Source organism: Dermacentor albipictus, chromosome 10, assembly GCF_038994185.2.
Source record: "Dermacentor albipictus isolate Rhodes 1998 colony chromosome 10, USDA_Dalb.pri_finalv2, whole genome shotgun sequence".
NCBI classification, from domain to species: domain Eukaryota; kingdom Metazoa; phylum Arthropoda; class Arachnida; order Ixodida; family Ixodidae; genus Dermacentor; species Dermacentor albipictus.
In genome coordinates this window covers 77,105,610-77,128,139 of record NC_091830.1, presented here as the reverse complement: position 1 = coordinate 77,128,139, position 22,530 = coordinate 77,105,610, and the positions used below count along the sequence as shown (strand labels likewise).

Genomic DNA, 22,530 nt, shown 5'->3' with positions numbered 1-22,530 from the left:
GGATCTGTATATGTGCACCGCCCGAGCCGAAATTGCCGCTGCCGTTCGCCACTGCGAAATTATCTGCCAGTTCTTTCTGAGCCATGAGCGAGACGACCGATGGAAGTCCTCCGTCTGCTGCTGCTGCTGCTGCTGCTGCTGCTAAACGAGCTGCCAGAGCAGAGGCCCAGCGCCGTCGCCGTCAGAATCCAGAGGTGCGTGCCGCCGAAGCAGAAGCTTACCGTCGCCGCCGTCGAGATGATCCAGGAGTACGCGTCGCCGAAGCAGAGGCTAAGTGCTCGATTTCTTTGCCTCAATCTATCGAAAAGGTGAAACAGCTTATTTGCTCCGCTCAAATTTCGCATTAGGAAGTAACGTAATCGTCGGTACTTTTTGTTCTTTTCTTTGCTACGAGTGGTTTTGTTTCTTACTTTCGTTTGTTTGCAGCATCGGGTCGATGCTTTTTAAGAGGGGGGTATTGACACGTCTACTTATCTTTATCGGGCGACCATGTTTCGCCGCCGAACAAATGTTATCGCACAGCGCGGGACGCGCCTGCATGTATCCGAAGTTTCTGGAAAGTTATCGATGCTTCTATCCGCTGTTTGTTGTCGCCGAACCTTGTATTATCTGATTTCATCGCGTGACGCGAATGGTATAGAACTTTGTGGAAGGCACGCGGGTCCGAACGATTAGACTGGAACATTTGACGACTGCTCTATAAAAGCCGACGCGCTTGAACCGCTGATCAGATTTTCGACGATCGCCTACTGTTCGCCGCTGTCGTTGTGCTTTAAGTGTAGCCTCTTTTGTGGGCACAAGTTCGCCCAATAAAAGGTAGTTTTGTCTTTCACAGTACTGCTACTGTGTTCTTTAACGTCACTACCACGTGACAGTATCTTGCAGGTCGGACAGCTTGATGTTGTGGTGTCGGGTCACCGAGCCCGTGAGGCAGTAGATGGCGTGCACGAGGTGGACGCCGGCCAGCACCACGGCCGTTATCTGCAATCAGACAGCCAATGGGGTCAGGAAACGCTGTTGTGTATAATAAACACCATACGAAAGACTTCGTTTTCGAGACCCAAAAATATGTAATCTCGATAGCCGAAGAGAATCGTCTTCTATATACAGTGGGTTCCAATAACTTGTACCGAAATTTTAAAATGCGCAAGTGACACGTAGCTGTACAAAATCAATGTGCTATTGTTTGCTGTCGCTTGCAGAAAGTCAAACTATTTTTTTATGTTTTGCCTACTTACATATGTAGTTATTGTTAACTAATCAAGTTTCCAAATTATATAATCGCACACTCTTGAAAATTTTCCAATCAAGGTTTCTGTTGCACAACACGTGCTACATAAAAGATCTTTTTCGAAACCTGGAAGAAAGCCTCTTGCAGAAGCAAGATCCAAGAATACAAGAAAGATGCACGTCACTAGTCGCATGGCGTTACACGAGGCTCCCAGGGTGTCCCTAGTGTACTAATTAAGTAACGGTGTTGTTTATGGGCAAGTGGAAATAAGAAGTGTGTTATGTGTTATGTGTGTGGTTTACTTCCTGGTTTTTTGTAGTAAATTACTTATACAAGCTCTCCACAGTGTTATTAGTGCGTTTGAAGAAACAGCCGAGAGTTTAACTAGCCGTACTGGAAGAACTGAATCATTCTTGGAACACATTAACAAAATATTGCCGATCTGTACAAGATGCTACGGTAAACATGTGACAAATATTTTATCGCACTGCATACAGCGGGGAATTTACAATCTCGTGTTGAAAACTGCGAAAAATCACTCGCTCTCGCTTCCCGCAATGTCGTCCTGCAGCGTCATCACAAGCAGCTGGACCCAGAGACAGCTATAGGCTTATTTCGTGATCAAGAGAACATTCGCAGTAATCCATGATCGCTAATTTTGAGTAAAAAAAATGAAACATATTGCCACGATTCACAAGCAGCAGCAACTGAAAATACAGGGCAGGACACCTTAATTATAGGCAAACTGAAAAACGATCGCGCAGGGAACTCGTCTTCTCTTCGGCAATGCGCGAGATCTTCGTTTTTCTTTACGTGCCGCATATTGGACGTGGCATTTGCCTCCCTGCATGCTCACCTAGCCTGGGAAGATGTGTCAGCCAAGGTGCGGGTGCTTCATTCCGAACAATAGGGTTTCATGAGCACAATGCGCGCGACTTCTGGTGGACGCTGCCTCGCCCAGGAGGAAGCAGGACTGCCAGGGATGACTTCATAGTTCAGGTCGCTGAGGCGCCGTACAACCTTGCACGGACCAAAGTATGGCCTGAGGAGCTTTTGTGAAAGCCCTCGCCGGTGGATAGGACTTCAAACCCATACTTTGTCGCCTGGCTGATAGGTGATGTATCGGTGCCATAGATTGTAGCGTCGAGCGTCGTAGTCCGGTGGTCGGGGTATTCTGACGCAGGCGAGTTTTGTCTCTTCAGCCCGTTGAGAGAAAGCTTCAGCGTCCGTGCCTCTATGACCGCAGTCATATGGAAACATAGCATCGAGCATCGTCGTCACTTCACGGTCATGAAGAAGGCTAAATGGGGTCTTTCGCGTTGTTTCCTGTTGAGCAGTGTTGTAAGCGAATGTGATGCATGGTAGAATGTCATCACAATTTTTGCGTTCCACGTCTACGTACATACTCAGCATGTCGGTGATAGTCTTGCCAAGCGTTCTGTTAGGCCGTTCGTATGCGAGTGATAGGCTGTGCTTTTTTGGTGAGCCGTGCCGCTGAGGCTAAGCACTGTCTTTAGGAGGGTAGCCGTAAAGGCAGTCCCTGTGTCCATTTTTATCACCGTTGGCACACCGAGCCTCATAACCACGTTTTCAATAATGAATCGCGCTGCTTCGACTGTGGTGCCGCCAGGAAGGGCTTTGGTTTCTGCATAGTGTGTCAGGTGATTGGTGGCAACTATTACCCACTTATTGCCAGTATTGGAAGTCTGAAATGGTCCACGAAGGCACATCCCGATTTGAGCAAATAGCGTCGTGGGCACTTGTACTAGTTGAAGTAACCCAGTGGGCTTCATATGTGGTAGTTTGCGTCGTTCACGATCGAGGCAAGTGTGCACATAACGTTTCATAAAGGTGGCAGTCCTTGGCCAGTGATATGTCTCTTTGACTCAGTGTTCGCGTGTAGCCGAGGTAGCCAGATGTCGGTTCATCGTGGCAGGCTTTCAAGACTTCACGATGGAGAGACGTTGGGACGACAAGTAGGTGGCTGCTTCCACTTGCAGGGAAGTTCTTCTTGTAGAGAACATTGTTACGGAAGCAGCATAATGGCAAGCATCATACAAATGTTTTCGGCGCGCTTGGAACCTGGCCTTCTAAAAAAACCAATGCGCGGAATCAGTTCGCTGTCTTCCCGCTCCTGACGAGCAATTGTGGCAGTGTCTAGAAAACCTATAAAAGCCATGTCTTTGTCATCTTCTGTGACTTCCTGCACAATAGGTGACCTTGAAAGGCAGTCGGCGTTGGAGTGCTTTCGTCCGGACTTGTACAATACTATGATGTCTATTTCTTGAAGCCATAGGTTCCAACGCGCTTGTCAACCGGACGGATCCTTCAAGTTCGTCAGCCAGCAAAGTGAGTGATAATCACTGACAACACTGAAAGAACGACTGTAGAGATATGGGCGAAACTTCATAACTGCCCTTACCACCGCAATGCATTCCATTTCTGTGGTTGAGTAATTAGACTTAGTACGTGAGAGCGTCCTGTTTGCGTATGCAATGACTCTTCCGGCTGAAGCTTGCCACTACACGAGCATAGCGCCTAGACCTACGTTGCTAGCGTCCGTACGAATCATGGCAGGAGTGTCCTCGTCAAAGTGAGCCAGTACAGAGGTGTTTGCAAGCGCTATCGGAGATAATTAAACGCTGCTTGTTCTTATTCGCCCCATACGAAGCCAACGTCTTCTCTTGTAAGGTGCGTTAACGGTGAAGCTATATGTGAACAAATTGTAATAAATATTCGGGAATACGAGCAGAGACCTAGGAAAAGCCTCGCTGCCTTCTTGTCCGTTGGCGTTGGAAATTTTGCGACGGCCGTGATCTTGTCGGAGTCAGGGCGGACGCCTTGATGACTCACAGCATGACCTAAGAACTGGAGCTCCTCGAAACCAAAGTGACACTTTTCCGCTCTTAGTGTTAAGCCGGTGGACAGTATAGTTTGTAGAACCGCCAGGAGCCGTCTCAGGTGTTCCTCTAACATTTCCGAAAAAACTATGACGTCGTAGAGGTATACTAGGCATGTCTGCCACTTCAGGCCTGGCAGAACCATATCCTTGAGTCGGTGTAAAATTTGCTGGAGCTGAGCATAAACCAAAAGGCATGACCTTGAATTCGTGAAGCCCATCAGGCTTTAGAAAAGCAGTCTTTTCTCTGTCTCTCTCGTCAACCTCGATTTGCCAATAGTCACTTTTGAGGCCCATCGACGAGAAGTAGCGGGCATGCCTCAGCCTGTCTAGAGAATCGTGGATACGCGGTAATGGGTATACGTCTTCCTTTGTCACCCAGTTCAGCTTACGGTAGTCGACACAAAACCGTAGACTGCCGTCTTTCTTTTTGACCATCACTACCGGCGATGCCCACGGGCTTTCTCATGGTTCAATAACGTCGCCGTCAAGCATGTTCTTCACTTGCTCTCGGATCGCTTCGTGTTCTTTTGGGGCTACACGGTACGGGTTTTGTCGGATTGGTCTCGCTGTCTCCTCCGTGATAATCCCGTGTTTCGTCAGTGGCGTCTGAGAAACTCTGGATGTCGATGAGAAGCAATCGCGAAACGGGTGAAGCAGGTTCACAAGGCGCTGCTGCCTTTCCGCTTGTGATGAGCTCGCGCTCACGTCAAGAACAGGTAACGGTCCCGAAGCATCTTGCTCTCCTTGTTGTAATGCAAAGAATTCGCCGAATTCCGCAATCTCGTCGAGGTAAGCAACTGCTGCGCCTTTTGCAACGTGCCGTCGTTCCTTGCTGAAGATGGTCAGCAGTAGTTCTGTTTGCCCATGCAATACTTTGACGAGACTTCTGGGTGTGCGACACCTTTAGTGAGCAAAAGCGTAATTATCTGCTCGGTAATACTTTCCCCATCGTACTCTGTGTCGCACCTGACGGAAACAAGACGACAAGGTAACGGTGGCACGGTCACGTTGTCTATGATGCGCGGACAATTGCATTGTGGTTCTGCACTTTCGTCCCCAGGAAAGGCTAGTATACATTCTGGTATGTTGATGACGGCGCCGTACTCGTGTAAGAAGTCCATACCTAAGATTACATCTTTGCAGCAGTCGGGGAGAATAACAAAATTTGCGAGGAATGACGAATCTCGTATGTTCACCCATGCAGTACACTTGCCAGTCGGTGTCAGTAGCTGGCCTCAAGTACCTCTAATATGCGGCCCTGACCATTCCATTTTCAAAGTTTGTCCGCCAGTTTTTCAGTTATGATCGGAAAGTCGGCGACAGTGTCTACTAGCCCCATCACGTCGCGGCCGTCAATTGATACAGTAATATCGGCGCTAACAATTTCGTCTGTCGTCAAATCATCCGGCTGTATCGCCTTCTCGTTCGACGGCAATAGGGGATTTTCGGCACTTCGACGTGAGGCAAGCTTCCCCCCTCAGGTCGAGGCCTTCAGTTTCCCCGGCGTGGGCTGGAAGATAGCTCTCAGGCCACGTCAGTGGAACTGCGTCTTGCAACTGGAAAACGATGTCCCGGAGAAGGGGAGCGCGACCGGTAACCAGGAGAATCGGCTTGCCAGCTGATCGAATTTGCATAATGTTCGCTTGGCTGCCGCCAAAAGTACGGCGAGAAGCAGTAGATGGAAATGCTTGGTACCCTTGAACGTGATAGGGTCAATGACGGCAGGTGTGGCCCGCTTCCCCACATTGGAAGATTAAGGGCCTCTAGTCAGCTGTGCGCCAAATGTCGGTTCTGCGAAGAGGTAGTCGCGTTGGTTGTTCCCTGTGGTACGAAGGTGATGCCGGTGCTGACTGCTGGTGACACGGTGACGTCAGTAACGGAAGTCAACATCTGCATCTGCAACATCTGCATCGGAGCTCGACGGACAACATCTCTATGTCTGGGATGCCACGTCTGGGAATGTGAATGCAGTGTCGGCATCGGAGGTGGCGGTCGACGCACATCTGCGTAGCTGGGCTGCCACGTCTGGGAATTCGGCTCGGCAGCCGCAAACGCTTGCTTTATTTCTTCGTGCACAACGTCAGCCACGAACGCAGTTGTGCATTCATTTAGCGCGGAAGTGAGCTTCCTAATTTCTTCCTGAACAACTTCACGTATTAACCCGCGCAAGGAAGTCTCGTCTGTGACTGTCATTGCTGCGGCGCTTGCCCGTCCAGTGCTGGTCAGGTTATTATACTGGCGGCTGCGTAGCTGTAACACGCGCTCTATGGCCGTCTATTGTTTAATAAATTCCTCGACGCTCGTCGGCAGGTTCCGCACAAGACCGGCAAACAGCTGCTCCTTTACACCGCGCTTGAGGTGGCTGTGTTATTTTGCCTCGATCATATTGGGGTCTGCACGACGACAAAGACGAGCCATGTCCTTAGCGAACATGGCAACTGTTTCATTCGGCTTTCGAATCCGTGATTCGAGAAGACGCTGCGCGTGATCTCGCCTTTCGGTGCTCCCTAACGTATGGACGAACTGGCGGCGGAACTCATCCCAGCTTGGCCAGATTCCCTCACGATTAACGAACCACGTGCGGGCTCCGTCTTCACGAGAGAAATACACATGGGTTAGCTTCTGTCCAGCATGCCACTCATTATACTTGGCTACGCTCTCGCACTCCTCGAGTCAGTCTTCTGAACCCTTGCAGGCGTTGCCGTGGAAGTTCACGGGAGATCGACGAGTCAAAAGAGTCACCTGTGCAGGGCCTAGGTCTTCCATGGCTTAGGCACTCGTGGTAACAGGCAGACTTGGTAGGGGACCAAATTCCGGGCTTAGACCTAGTAGGCTAACGCTGGCGCGGTGAACGGGTGTTTCGACACGCGTAAAACGTCCTGGGCTTGATTTGGGGCTGTTTACAAGCGTACCAAACATTTACCCAGCGCCTCCGCCAGTTTCACGATTCACAAGCAGCAGGAACTGATAAAAAAGGGCAGGACAGTTTAATTACAGGCAAACTGAAAAACGATCGCGCAGGGACCTCGTCTTCTCTTCTGCAATGCGCGAGATCGTCTTTCTCTACGGGCCGCATATTGGACGTGGAAATATATGTCTGCGATCTAAACAGACACAAAAAGTCATTTCATTTTTACCCTGCCGGCCTGAGCACGAGAATTGCGCGCAGCTACGTGTGCTACTCGTGGCCTCCGAGATGGCAGCGGCATGTCACGTGGTGCCGCGGCGAGCCCTTTTGCTGCGAAGCCCGTCTTCGCCACCCAGACACTCAACTTTTGGGCGAGGCTTCGCCCACTTGGCCTCTCCCTTGTGTAGCTTCGGGCGCATTAATGGAGACGAGATTTGAAGAGAGAGAAAGCCGCGTATCGGTGCGACAGCTCCACTTATACATGAAGGATTCGAAAGATGGTAGCAGCATGAGATTAGTGAGACGACGTCCTTTGATAGTGAGATAATTCTATGAATAGTTAAAGTGTTACAGGGCCCCTTTAAGAGCCACCGAGATAAAATTTGGGGAAAATGAAGGTAAGAATATGGCTAATGTACGTGAAAGGAAAATATGTGTTCAAGTACGTCCTTCACAAAAAAACTCCTAAGCAAGTTCTCTAAGCTGTTTGGTTGAATTACAGGCAATTGAAATGCTAAATGCAGTTGCACAAATGGAAGAGGTTAGCTTGAAGTTGAGGTCCGATTGCGCAAAGAAGCAAAAATGTTCGTCTTTTTTTGCTTTTGCAAGTGCGGTTACAAGCGATGTAACCCGACAAAGAATGACTACTGCTTCGTTACTTCTTTGTTTGGCAAAGAAAAATAAGTGATATCATATACCATATCCACGATAACGTACCGTCTTCATGTGTGACCGCCGAGCTCGCGCTATGTCTGCCTTCACTTATCGTTCATAATCTCGAACTACACTCGAACCAATGCAAGACATCGACGCGCCACTAGCGGGTATCAAGCTGCACGGTATAACGCGCGCTCATTATCAGTAGGCTGCACGTCTCTGTCCAGAGGCCCTTCTGATAGGACGCGTTCATGAACACCGAAGCACAGCCTTTCTGCCCTCTAGACAGGCGCGCTGGGATTTGTTCGAATGCCGTACGGCGACGAAGAAGTGCGCACGCAGTGCGTACCCCAGCAATGATTCCTCCGGCGCACTCTAGTATGCTCAGGTGCAGGCTGAGGATGCTGCAGAAGCCGGGGCCGAAGAAGAAGAGCACGGCCATGAAGTGGAAGGAGACGTACTGCGCAGACGCACAGTGCCATGTCAGTCGCTGTGCAATCGATGGCGCCGTTTCGTCAGTACAGGGTTTAAACTCGTCCGTACGTATTACCAGGGTTCTTAGACACTTCCTTTATGGTCATGAAGCTCCCCCGAAGGTTTCATATAGGGACGGAAGGTGGCACCAGAGGCGCTGACGTAGGCAGAAGGGCATCAATCTTGCGCCAGCGCCGCGGTGCGTCCACGGCGGGCGCTACATGGAACGCCGCCCCTCAGCGTTACGCGGGAGTTTCGTGACCAGAAGAAGAGTATCGCAGGACCCTGGTACTACAGTTTATGGAATACCGGCTCACCGGAAACATTGTTGTACAGCAGCCACAAGGCTCGTAGTGACACCTCGTGACACACTGTTGAACCACTACGCGTTAGAAGCGTCCTTGTGTTACGTAGGTGTGTCATCGAAAGGAAAAAATTGCTCTCACCTGTAACGTGAAGAAGTGAGGAGATAGCTATAAAAATAATGAGCAACGAAGCTTATGGACTGTTTCGTGCGCTGTTTGTAAGAGTGAACATTCGCGAATGCGAGCGAGCAAAAGATGCAAAAGATGTGTGAGTCGTGTTCTTTTTGTGAAAGTTGCGCCTCCCGATGAAGTGGAAAAACTCGGCTTTTTTCCTCATCTTAAACCTATCCGCACTTGTCCACTGGCCTCTAATGAAACAACACTTTAGCTTAGTATTGTTGAAGTCGCTAGGCTTGACCCAAGTTTATTTTTGGTCTACCCCATTAACAGGCCTCCGGCTATGCTTATAAAGAAACAAGAGACCTTAGCGCCACTCGTTAACATGAGAAGCTGAGCGCTAGATGAATAATAAAGATGATATGGTCAATTATAGTTAGTAAATGTAGGAGGAAAAATCTTAACCTAATTAGAGTCACCTCCACAACTGGGAAGGCTGCGTGCTAGAACACGAAGAAGCCGTGCACGCCAGCTCTATCCTGTACACACGTGTTGAGTGGGTGTTAGCCAATCATGGCAGCGGCTGGAGCGATCGCGCTCTTCGGGATCAGTGTTCTCCACTGCTCTAAAATCGGCATAGCGGCTGACAGGCCAGTCTGTTGATGATAAGTTAGAATTCTCGCAGCGCAATTATGACTTTGCTTTCTTTGTAATTTTTCTGCAAAGGATTTTGGTATTCAAGTGACGACTACGCCTCACGTCACCACAACCAGAGGAGTCAACCAATAACGGCTATCGCTGTACAACGGGACTGCGCGTATGCAGCTACGTGGATGACGATCGTCTTACAGCGGCAATTTAGCATAATAGGTATGGCCGCTGCCATAAAGTTGGTTATCTGGTTATCCTTCGTGTCACAAGATGGCGCCACCAAATTGACACTTCACGCTTACCCCCGTCTGCGGGTAATCAATAAACTGCAATACGCTTGCGGACAAGACAAAGCTCTCTACTCGCTGCGATGGGTGACTTAGCCGCTATAGCGATGAGCTTGCGAGCATGATGTCGCAAGTTTTGGTGGCCAGACATCGATCCTCCTGCGAGTGCATGCGCACCTCGCAAAATCCCAGGAGGTCCCACTCGCGGTCTAATTTATTCCATAGCCGGCCTCCTCCATGAAGTATCTGGTATGCGTAAGTCAAGCCTTCTGACGTTAAAAACCTGTCTCTATCAATCAGCATTCTCTAAAACCTGGAAGACAAGGCGCCATTTATTCAGTTGCCAGACCAGGAGGGTAGTGTGCTCTGCCCCCCAGAACCAAGCGTGTGGGTTCCATGTGCTATCCTAATCTCGTTTGTGTCCCATACTGCGCAGATATTTTCGCAGTCCACAATTTTCAAAAACGGCCTTGAAAATTGGCGCCTGCGTCATTGACCCTTCTTTTTTTTAGCTCTCCCGCTTCTGCGTGCTTTGCTGCTAGGTCAGAATACAAATTATCCCCTTTTAAGGCTATATCGAAGTGACATTTGTCATACAGTTCCGCGGCTATTAAAATGGACCCGCTCAGAAATGGCACGACCCAGATACACGTATCGTAAAAGAGTAAACGATTACGTTGGCCCGTCTACTCAGGTCGCCTATTTTAGCGCCGAAATTTGCCAAGTAAGCTTAGAAAACCAGAGTGACACGTAATATCATTGCTAGAGATGGGCGAATATGAACTTTATGGAATACTAATCGAATACGCGGATAGCAAATATCGAATGACGAATCGGATATCGCATAGCCTAACGACACACGCAGATATTTACAGGAGGAATATTGATTTCGGTAAAATTAGGTACCACGCCTGTATTGACTAGGAAAAAACAGCTGTCAAGGTAAAAGCAACCGTTTTAAACCCAAGATATCTAATTGTAATTAAAAACTGCACATATAGGCTTTCAACATCTTTACAGCATGGTTTCGAAAACGCTTTTCGAGAATGAATGGAAGCTGCATGAATAACCTTTCATAAACGCTAAACAAATGGTTGCTAAAAACGATTCAGAACGGTTGAAGAGCAATAAAAGAAGATGCTTAATCACGCGTGCAAAACAAAACATTTTAAATGACCCATTAAAGAGTAACACAACTCATTATATCCTAAAATATAAAACTGATACAAAACTACAGTCCCAAAAGCAGAAACTGACTCACTACAACCAAAATTTGCAGGTTGTCATGTAGGCTTCCACCGCGAAATCAAAATGAATACTTGATTTTACTATGTTGCTTCCAGATAGCTTCGAAAACTGTTGTACTTGTTTCAATTCTGAAATCTTTTGACTCCTTTTTGGTTTATAGCAGACGGAAAACAGCGCCAGGACTTGAACAGTCAGTTCCTGCGACATAGTTGGTTAGATTCAAACAATTGAAGATAGAGAATCTTTCCTTTACCACTACGAATACAAATAGCGTGTTTGGTTTTCAATTATTACTTGAAATTTCAAACATTTACTCAATCCTAATCATAAACTTCGGAGAAAATTAGCGGTAGTATACTTTGGTGATTATTGTTTTTTGTCGTGACAGCAGCGCCGAGGCATCTCTCGGACGTCACGCTCCACCACTTGTGTGCAGGTGCTAAATCCTGCACTTAACCTCGTATAATAAAACAACACTCCATCATTCACCTGGAGATCTGGTCATCCTCAAATTCCACCATATTAGCGAACCGGCTACCTTGTAGCTCTACGGCCTCTGTGATTGGCGCAAAATGCCGCCATTTCAGCATTTTACAATATGGCAGAATTTCACACTGTCCAGAAAATTACTTTTCCTGGCCTCGGTCATGATGATTATAATCATGCAAGTGGTGTTTATTCGCATCCACTTTCGAAGAGGGTGGCGACTAATAGTGTGATAGCCTGACTGATTTATCAAGATTCCTCTACATAGATCACCATCTAGCCCTTTGTCTATCTCACTTTGTTAACTTTAGTAGTTAAAACCTTTATCACAATAGTTGTTGACAACCTAAGAATTGCAAAGCTCCAATCATAAAAACGCAGTGCACCTGGGCCCGCATTCTGAAATGTTCGCCTTCCGCGAAACTATCGCCTTGGCCATGCCTCCGCCAACGGCGCGCCTTCATTGGCTGTTTCACCTCTGAAAGAGAGCTGAGCCAGTCGTAGATTGATCACAGCTTAATGACTCTGGTCGGCTAATGTAAGTGATGTGTAAATAGAAAAAATCATACGGAAATTAGGAAATAAAAGCTACTTGTTTCAAGCTAAAACATTACCTATGGCTGCTGAGTGGCATCTAGATCCCCTATGAAATGTGCCTAGACGTTCAGGATTCATCTAGAAACCAGTGAGACAGAAGCCGACCTTTACAGACTAAGCAGTTGTTTCAAATACGAGAAAGCACTCGACGTCCAATACATGAGCGAATCTCATTGGTTGGTGCATGAATGCAAATTTTGTATTAGTTTGACAGTGTGCAAATAACCTTGTAATTCTTCGGTTGTCGCCTACCGTATACTGTACCGTTACCTACGCTGGCAGTCGCTCCGGTTCTATAAATCTCTCCCCTGCTATCTTCTTTTCAACACTACCTTAAACATCTCTCGTTTAGACTGCTGTGCTGGATATCCTTCGATCCTCTTTCTATCCCAAAACTTAGGTACCCTACCAGTCTCCTTGGACGAATATCTTTCCATTACAACGTGCCAAATATTTTCTGGGCTCTATTTTTTTTCTCACTTTCTTTTGTAGCATACACATGCCTCATCTTATTTCGCATATATGCCCCGGTATGTTTCCTGTCCTGGGGGAGCCAGCTGGTCCCTCACTTAGCAAGGTAGTGCAATTTTCGTTATTATACAGATTTGCCCTCCTGACTTTTCGAGTCGATCGTTCCTGTCAATCTCAGTGGTCTCTTTTGTTTGGTACTTTGCGACCAATATACTCTCTCTGTTCCCCTTTCTTTTTGATGACCCCTGTTTGCCTACTTATACTTTCATTTACTCTGTACTTGGTTGCCAACTTTCTTGAACTCTTCCTCCATTCCGTGTCGACTTGAAGTACATATATTTGCGCACTCTAGCCGGCTATTTCTTTTCAGCCACGTTATTTAGTGTTCTTTCAAAACTAATGTAGCTGAGGCACAGCCCATGTCACCCTGCACTGGCAGATTTGTGGTTTTATCGCAAGCCGCAAAGCCAGTCTGCCCACCACCATCTGATTAATCTTCAACTGGGACAATATTTCTTATTTAAAGCACACCATTCTCCTTACGATTGTTAGCTACACTTTTCTAAATTCCTCGCACAGCATTGTGATTATTGTAGCGCTAAAGTGCCCTGCTTAATTATTGCTGCATTCCGCTTCCCTTTTATTTCCATGTTCTTTTGGTGGAAGCTTGAGTATGTATTTCCTTTGTATATAAATTCTCCGATGTACTTATATTGCTTGACTATGGGTATGGTGCGTATATTGAAAACACGTATTTACTCGCCTGTTCAATAAAGATACGGATTTAATTCCTTAACATTAAATGTGAACGATACGGGAGACAGAAGACATCCTTGCTTGAGTCCTCTGTGAATTGCCACCACTTCATTACATTCATTGCAGTTGCTCCACGAAATCGTCATTTATGCCCTCGTACTTAATATTAACCGATAACAAGTCCCTGTCTAGGTTGTCGTAGGCTTTCTTAATATCTAAAAATGCTACCGATATAGGTCTATTCTGAACTACTGAAATCTCCATGCACTTAGTCACTACAAACATATCTTTGATGTTTCGGCCTGGTTTGAACTTATTCTGTAGTTGGCCCAGCACATCATTTGTTTCCGCCCATTTCGACAGTTCTAATTTTACGGCTTCCATTGTCACTTTTGTATATCACCGATGATACTGTAACTGACCAGTACGAGCTCGTCTTCTCCTTATCATCTTTGCCTCTACGATAAGGCTCATCTGGCTTTCAAGCCAGGCATGTGAAAATTTCTTTGTTTTAATAATTTGCCCAGGGCACTAGTCAGTTTTGCATTGCTCTTTAGGCAAGGCTGTTTGATTAGCTGTCGGATTTCATCTGGTTCGGCGGCCATATTCTTTCGGCTATCTGCTTTTTCCGAGTAAAACCTTGTGGATGGCATCGCCACCGTTCAACTGAATTGGTCGCCGGTCTTTCAATGTCACTTCAGGGTTAGAGTAAGCGAAAATATTTGTAACCAGGTGCTCTCGACGTGTACTCCAATAGAGCTGCACTTATTTGAGGTGTGTTTCCCAAGCAAGTCGTCCTTGGTATCATAGATAAGCGTTATTACAAAGCTTGAAACATCGGGCGGTGCGCGCTGTTTTTCATACGCGCGCCACCTCATCTCCGAAGCCATGTATATTGAAGTGTAGTGTGTTGTTCATTCGATAGGCAGCGCTATGCCCGAGTTGACGGCAAGGCTTTACTCGAGGGCGGGAAACATAATGGAGGAAGAGGTCAAGAAAGTTGGCAACCAAGTACAAGGTAATTGAAAGTGTAACTAGACAACCAGGAGTCATCAGAAATAAATTTGTATTCTCTCTCTTTCCCAGTCACAGACGGCAGATTGGATGCGAAAATGGAAACAAAAAAGACCATGGAGATTTACGAGAATGAAAAGAAAGAAATTAGAAGGGAAAATCGGTACGGTAACACAAAGGGAAGTGCCTTGTTATTTGAGGCTCAAGCTGGTTGCCTAAGGACAAAAACACACCGGAGCAAATATTCCCAACAAGATGAGGCATACGTATGCTGCAGCAAAAATCTGGAGATCACTTAGCACATCCTTATGGAATGCGAAATGATTCCCCAGCTGAGACCTCTAGGTGACGTACACGTTCCAGAAGCGCTTGGATTTCAAGTGGGTGGGAGCATCAACCGATCAGCAGTCGACATGAGTGAGAGACGTTTGGAGCATTGGTGGAAGAAAAGCAAGGAAGGGATTGATACGACCGTATCTGTTACGGTTACAGGTAGCGATAAAAGGCACATAGAGAAGTTCTGAGGGGAAAAATAGATTTACGAGACGTATACAGGAATGCTATATAGAAAAGCATGTATAGCATACCTCACAAAATCAACCAGGCTAGGTGAATATTTGTTACCGCCCCATTTCAAAGGCAAGGCCAATAAAACATGATCATCATCATGGAATCGAGACCGTTCACAAATACGGGTGCATTCGGCGCGTGTCTCACGTAGAACGAGGTGGCGACGCTGATGGTGACGACGGGCGAGAAGAGTCCGCACAGCAGGAAGTGGACGCCCTGCACGGCCATGGCGAACGCAACGGTGGCCAGGCAGCGAAGCGTTGAGTCGCCGCCCGCCATCGCGTGCACCACCAGGAACAGCGAGGCGGCCAGCACCTGCCGAGACAGCGCGAGGGCGACCAGGATCGGCCATTCTGATCCACATGTCCCTAGTATACAGAAGAATTCATTGCCCGTTCATGGGCAACACCTACCTTGGGCAGTTACATTCCTATTGCAGTCGTGTGCGAAGTGACGGGAAAATAACGTGGTCACTGTTGTGTCGGATTTCGGCTTCGGAAGGCACTTCGTGGTCTTCCTCGCCGTTCAACATCAATCGGCATCGATATGTCGTTTATGTATTACAGCCGTAGAAGGAGGAAATAGAGGAAGGAAGCGTAGCGCGATAAGTTAAAGCCTGGACATTAAACATGCAGTGTATCCCAGCCAACGTCATCAAAGCTGTTTGACAAAGAAAAAGATTAGAAAACGCGGCGCAAGATATAATTTTACGACCTACGTTATTTGGTCGTCATATCTGTGAGGATAATTTTAGAATTTTAGCACCATAGGCGTTAAAATTGTACCTTGCACCGCGTTTTTGAAATATATATTTTTTTCCTTGTACATTTTGACAAACGTTATAAAAGAAAGGTTCGTGGGAAATCGGCCCTCAGCGCGTGTAGGCAAGCAGCAATATATAGCCACCGAGCGCGCATAGAAAGAGTAGGGCGTAGAACTGGTGGCAAGGAGGGATATGTGAAGACAGCGTCACTAAAAGCTACCAAGGGCCAAACCGTGCGTTCAGAACGTCGCGTTTGTAAACAGGGATAAGGTACCTCAGAAAGGCTGGCCAACGTTTCGATAGGAGGACCTATCTTCGTCAAAGGCTTTGACGAAAGTAGGTCCTCCTATCGGAACGTTGGCCAGCCTTTCTGAGGCACCTTATTCCTGTTTACAAACTTTACAGCACAGTGTGCTATTCCAACTGTCAGCCCATTTTTTTTTTATTTTGCACTTCAGAGCGTGGAGGAATGTAAAAACTAGAAGGCAGCATGACGTTATTCAGTTAGCTTCGCAGGTCAAGTTCCTCAGACATCTGGGCCTCAATGTGTGCGTTGGCTTCCGCGTAGGGACAGGCCCCGCAAGGTGGCCAGAGCACTCAAAATTGGTTGATCGTAAAGTTATTCATATTCAAATTCTTTATTTCGAAATCAAGTTTGTTGGTTGACAGGGCTAAAAACTGCGGTCTGCAGCTTGACAGAGGCTCGGACACCTTATTCAAGGCAGAGCTTGGCTTCGACGCACACGTCGAAAAAATGGTTTATATACAGAAGAAAAAATATTTCAAAAAGTCGAACTTAATAAATATATGCGGAATATAACATATGCATTATATATATACATACATATACGAATTAACATATGCATACTTACATACACATACAAGGTGTTTTAGCGAACTCTTCCAAATTTTTTTAAAGGTTGCCTCCCGCAAATAGCTCACTTCTAGCTGATTAGCCGGTCTACTCGAAGCGGCGGACACTAGTTGTACAAAACATTTAAATGCAAAATTGACTAATTAACTCACTACTTGACTTTTTAGCTAATTATCGTATGACCCATATTGCAATTTACAAATTCTGCCAGTGGACCTCGCAGCGCGGATCCAGTTGAAACGAATTCTCAGGATGACACCTCTTTAGAGATAAAAATTCCCCGAACATCGCGGAGAAATGCGTTGGCGTTCTAATTACTTGTGTGATTCAGTGCATGAAACGACGTTTTGTCAACAAATTAATCAATCGGGCGCTGTTTCAAGATCGCGTTCTCGGTTTCTTGGCCCATTTAGGCTTAACAAGAGTGGGTGTATTAGCTGAGCATGTAACCGAGATATTACTGTTCCGCGGCAAGGCAGGTGCGCTCCCAGATCTCGGAGTACATACATAAAGGATGTTTGCTACAGCCGCGGCTAGTAAACGCTACCGCTTGCCTGTCAGCTGACGAAGGTCTACTTATGGTCTATGCTTTCTATAACTATATTTCAAAAATGTCACGTGACACTCCCTCCTATTATTTTTTTTCTTCCTCCGTCCTTGCGAGGTTCGGCGACCAAGCAGGGCGTATTCCCAGAGAGTCAAGGCGCAGATGGGTGCCGTAGAAAAGTAGGCGCGGCGTCATAGGATCGAGGTTGGCTTCTCGAGACCATAGCCGCGTGACGCCGAGCCTCTTCCAACATTACTGTTGTTATTTGCTTCTACCATATATATAACCAAGTGCAGATGAAAAGGTAGTCCATTTTATTTCCAGTTGGTTCTCGTCCACCTGTCTCTTCTTGTTTGCCGCTCGCTGGCTTGCGCCTCGCGGGCCTTTAAAATTTTGCGTTCATTTCCCGCCTGTCGCTGCGCCGGTGACTACCGACACCACAGTCACTAAAACCATGATGTTAGAAAAAACACTAACAAGAATTACAATATGGCGTAAAGTAGCGTAAACCTATCTTTAAAACAAGTACAATTACAAGGCTGTAACCCTAGTTCTCATCCGTGGTTTCTTTTTTCGCTGTTTATAACGCGATGCCCTCATACCAACTAGCCCCCGTATAGACCTGTCAGTTATAATGCTGTCGTGAAAGACCGAACACATGCGTACAAACATTTTCACGTATACAATTCGATTATAGTACCATACATTTATTTGCTACAAAGTAAAAGAAATTGCAGTTCCGCCCGAAATGCGAGGCACCGATTGCGATAGCAAATTAGGTCATAGCAGTACGAAGTAAGCATAGTAGGTTTATCGGCTATATAAATTTCTTACAGTTGCTTACTAACTAAATTTCTAATAATAGAATGTGTAAGCGTGACTCAAGGAAGACGTAGAAACAGACTCACAGAGACAGCGCTGTCTTTGTGTACGTGTCTGCTTGTTTCTACGTGCTTCTTCAGTCGCGCTTACACATTCTATCATGGATTCAAACCAACTAGCCTGTCAATGAGTTCTAACTAAATTAACAAGTACGGTGTCATGCGCGTACAGGTAAGCATGAACACATCTCGTTCGATGAGTGCGGAAATTCGATGTGAAAATTCTGGAGGGAGGAATCGCGGCACTATCAAGCCAATTGACTTTCGTGCATGTCTTTTCAGTGTGAACGAAACGTCGAAAGCACAGCGTATCCGTAGCTACCGGCACTACGGGCACTCTGCAAGCATCGCAGATCGCTTTGAATGTGAGGCCTGCGCGAGCGCGCACTTGAACCACGTCTCAGATCGCTTTCAAGACACACAAGCTCCGGCAACGCGTCCCTGCGGCGTCCGCCAAAGCGTCTAATACGGTGTATTGTTAGGAATGGCCGTACGGGGTGGCAACGTGCCAGCTTTCAGCCCGCTGCACGTGTTCCAATCCCACCAGACGGGGCGCACTTCGGAGAACTGCGGATGATCGGCAGCCACGTGGCGCGCGGTCAGTTCAGGACTGTGGTAATCGGCCGCGCCACCCGGGACAAAGCAGAGTTCTACGAAGCCCTCTGACGTCGGCTCCGGACCTTGACACCTGTGTGTGTGCGCAACACGAATATGTGAGCCCGCCTCCTCCAAAAAGGGCGGGTCATCTTCGGTGACATCGAACGGTGACGTCGAACGATGACTGGACGAACCTTTCCGTTCGCTTGGAATCAAGAGCTTATAAGCAGCGGTTGCCGGCTGCTAGAGCGTGCTCGTCGTAGGGAGCTGAGTGCTCGTGGTCATGCGTGAAATGTACTAGTGAGCTGTGTGCTCGTAAACTGTTTGCTGTATGTTAGTCTTGCGGGCTCCATATCGGAGTCACGCTCGAATGTCAATGTATCTTGCTTAAAATGTAAGTACTGCAAATAAGTCCTGCTGTCCAAAGTCCCGACGAAGAGACAAGCTCCTTCCTACCGCTACGACTGTCGAATCTTACACCTGAATGGCAGCGGTGAGATCGGCCTACAGCTCGTAGATCGTCCGACAACTCTAACAAATGGTGGCAGCGGCGAGATCGTCCGACGGATCTTACAGTCTGTGATTCGCGTGGCCAACGCCCCAGAAGACGCCACAGTTGTCTCCACTCTGCACGGAGCGGAGGGCGCAGGGGACCACGAGGTACCGCAGCAGCTGCCGGAGAAGAACGTGCCTCCTCCCTCGCCTCACCCCCCTGCCCAACACCCCCTGCCTCGCGAGCCACAGGAGAGAGCACGCTTCCGGGCCGCGTCCCTCGCTCGCGCACGCGACATTGAACCGCGTTCGCCGGCTCACCCTCACACGCTTACACTCATACGGAACCTCACGGCGACGGCAGAAGTGCGCCTGGCGGAAGTGCAGAAGTGCGACGGCAGAAGTGCGCTTAGTTTATATCGCAATGAAAAAATACGCCTCCATTTCACTCTGTAAAAGTGGATGTACAGCGAAGCTGTTGCCGACGTCACACACGACCACCACAAGCGGCGTACGCCATAGAGTTTCCTACAAAAATTACTAGAGGGAACTCTGGCGCTGCCGTCGTTGTCCTACCATAGAAATGATGGGAAGTGCATGGATTTGTCTGATCTTCGTGCTTGTGGATTCAGACGTTCTTGTGGCTTTGTATATTACGCTATATACATCTCATTGTCGTATATTTCGGCGCAATCTATATTCTTCGAAGTGCAGAAGACGCCGGGAACGCGTGCAATCGCTGTTAATTGCAACAATTGAGCTTTTCCAGGTGGCCAAATTGAAACGCGCCAAGCGTCTCAAGGCACCGGCATGCCCGCGATAAATTCATAAGGGCGTTTCATTCGCTTGTCGATACATGCGTTTGTGGCTTAATGGTTTCAATATCAGGCTTCTGTGCTAGAGTCCCTGTATTCGAATCCTGCCATCGGGCAATCTTAATGATGTTTACTTAATTATTTATTGCGCAATATACTGTTGAAAATGACGAGTTTACAAAGTCACAAAGCCGTTTGAAGACAAAAGAACGAAGTTTAGGCAAATCCATGTACTTCCCATAATTCCCATGCTGGGACAACCGCTCCCATTGCAGCTCCCGTAGACACTAGCGCCAGAATTCCCTCTAGTAATTTTTGTAGGAAACTCTATGGAGTACGCCATGCCCGCACGCACGTCTCCGCAAGTGTTCCATGCGTCCTCATGCTTCTAAGGCCCATCACCAAACGAAAGTGCGTTATTGAACTAATCGAATATTTGAAAGCAAAATGCGTCAGAAAAAATGCGTAAAGTGCGACTTCCACACAAGCTGCAGACATGATAGCATCGCATTGTAATTCGAACATGCGAAAAACGTAATTTTCTTACGCGGAAACTCGAGCACAAAGCCTCCAGCTGCCGTTTCTTTCGTGTGAGCAAAGCCGCGTACGCGGACCCAAAAAATCCCGACCACCTAGAAGCTGACAGCTTCGCTGTAAAAAAGACGTTAACGTTAACAGTTCAATACGGCGGCAGTCAAACGCTTCGGTAAAACACTCCATCGAGCTAAACAGCACGTCGACTGTAAAGCTGCGAGATCGTGCCATACCACTTCAATGACGTTGAAGAAGCCGTTCCAGGTGATGACGTAGTCGCTGTTGACCTGGATCTGCGACAGCGACTTGTTCCCGCTCAGGAGGTCACGCACCACGTCGTTGAGGCTCTCGTTTCCGGGCAGCGGGATCTCGGGGAACTCGGCCATGTCGGGCGATGCCTATGGGCTGTTGATGTTCAGACCACGACCTACTTAACTCCAGACCTGCACAGATCTCCCTCTTCCAGCACGCCTGGTCTAGTTCGCCCCTTTTGCCGCTAGGGAAAGAACGTACGAGCAGAGTGGCGCTAGTTATAACCTGTTCGCTGTCGTCTGCTTCTGCGATCTCTTCAGCGCTTGTCTTGCCATTTCGGCAGGCGCAAAGCGCTTGTATTGGTGGTAAATGAATAAATTCACAAATATAAAAAAGAAGACATATTTGTGAATGCTTTGCGTTTCACTCTAAAAACAGTTGCACCCTTTGGGGTGTTTTTTTGTCCCACAACAATAATCGTCATCTGTCTTGCCCGCGTTTCCTTTCTTTAACGCTGCGAGCCCGGTACTTCCCAGTCACGAACGGCATGCGCGTTATCAGTGTGACGCAGCATTCTCGACTGGAAAGTAGCGAGCGCCGAGTTTTCAAGCAAGGAAACGCAAGCAACGCAGATGACGATTATTGTTGTGGGACAAATATACACCCCAAAGGGAGCAAACAGTATTTAGAGTGTTGAATAGTGAAACTAGAAGAGGATGAGCGGTGCGAGAAATGTAAATAACGAGCATAGGTGGCCGCTCCAATGCTAGATCGACGGCATAAATTTCCGTTTCCTAGCCTCCTTAAGAGACTGGAAAAATTGTTTAAAAAGATTCATAGGATAATCTAGCTTTTTTTAGTTGATTACAGACAGCCTATTGTCGTAGATGACATTAGGATTTACTGCTGTGTGCCGTAGTGAAAGGAAGATGATCTGGTAAAAGTATAGTAAAAGTATTCACTAGTAAGTCCTCCGCCCGATATGCGCAATAGGCTGATCGATTCTGTTTCAAGGGAAGGTGAGCATATCTTGTTTTTAATATCGTTGGATGTCTAGCTCAGTAGAAAGCTTGCAAAAAATTAAGCGATCCCAGTGCTTTAAAACGTGCTGCAGTGCAGGCCTTAAAAATCGTGTCACGGAACTCTTTTCATAACTGTAAAGCTAGCTTTTCCGTGTGGTACGGCGGCAGCATATAACGGTGGTGCTGAAGATACGTACGCAGTGAAGCTGTGTGCGTAATTCACTTTTTGAACTCGTGACGCATTCACGGACAACTTCTAGGAGTTAAAATGAGTGGTAATCGTTCTGTCATCGAACATTACGGTGGTTTCAAGTTTCTAAAGAGCGCAGAAGCGAATTTTACAACGTGCAGAATAAAACTGTTGTGTACTTTGCGAACTCTATACACAATGTGATTTATATTAATCTGCTTGAAACAGGCAGTGGGAGCGCGGCTATTTAACGCTATTTTAGAGAGCAGCGGACTACACGCTCCGACATTTTTTAGGTTCGAGCAGTCAACTTGTGACATCACTGTCACTGTGTTAGCAAAAATCATCAACTAGAGAAGCAGTTCGTCGCAACACAACAGCTGCCGTACTACTTACAACGCCGCACAGCCGCCCATCCCGTAGCAGACGAACAGGTTATAAAAGCGCCACCTACGGCCGTCGGTTGAACGAAAGTGGGCGCAAGCTGCTCCCATAGAAGCCGGATATCTGTGCAGGTCTGGAGTTCCAGTAGGTCGTGGTTCAGACGCAGTTCGCTCTGAACAAGATGGCGCGCCACCTTCTTGATGGCGATGGGACTGCGGGGGCCAGACGAAGAAGTGTTGCGGTGATGATGATGATCGCTTCTGGCGTTCTCTTTTCATGTGCTGTC

General features: G+C 47.4%; 1 protein-coding gene across 1 annotated transcript; it reads right to left on the bottom strand.

The window, feature by feature from the left end:
• Positions 1-861: 861 nt before the first annotated feature.
• On the bottom strand, positions 862-20,809 carry LOC135899854 (uncharacterized). Its single transcript, XM_065429247.2, has 4 exons — positions 20,630-20,809; positions 15,041-15,208; positions 8,267-8,377; positions 862-981 (listed from the first exon to the last, which is right to left on the bottom strand). Exons 1-4 carry the CDS (start codon positions 20,780-20,782, stop codon positions 862-864), a joined length of 552 nt encoding a protein of 183 aa, XP_065285319.1. The 5' UTR covers positions 20,783-20,809.
• Between the last annotated feature and the right edge of the window lie 1,721 nt (positions 20,810-22,530).

Excerpts from the sequence above, each read along its gene's own strand:
- LOC135899854 (XM_065429247.2), bottom strand. The coding sequence starts at position 20,782 with ATGGCCGAGTTCCCCGAGATCCCGCTGCCCGGAAACGAGAGCCTCAAC. Across the intron at positions 8,378-15,040 it reads GCGTCGCCACCTCGTTCTAC|TACGTCTCCTTCCACTTCAT; the intron begins GTGAGACACGCG and ends GCGTCTGCGCAG. Across the intron at positions 982-8,266 it reads CCGGAGGAATCATTGCTGGG|ATAACGGCCGTGGTGCTGGC; the intron begins GTACGCACTGCG and ends GTCTGATTGCAG.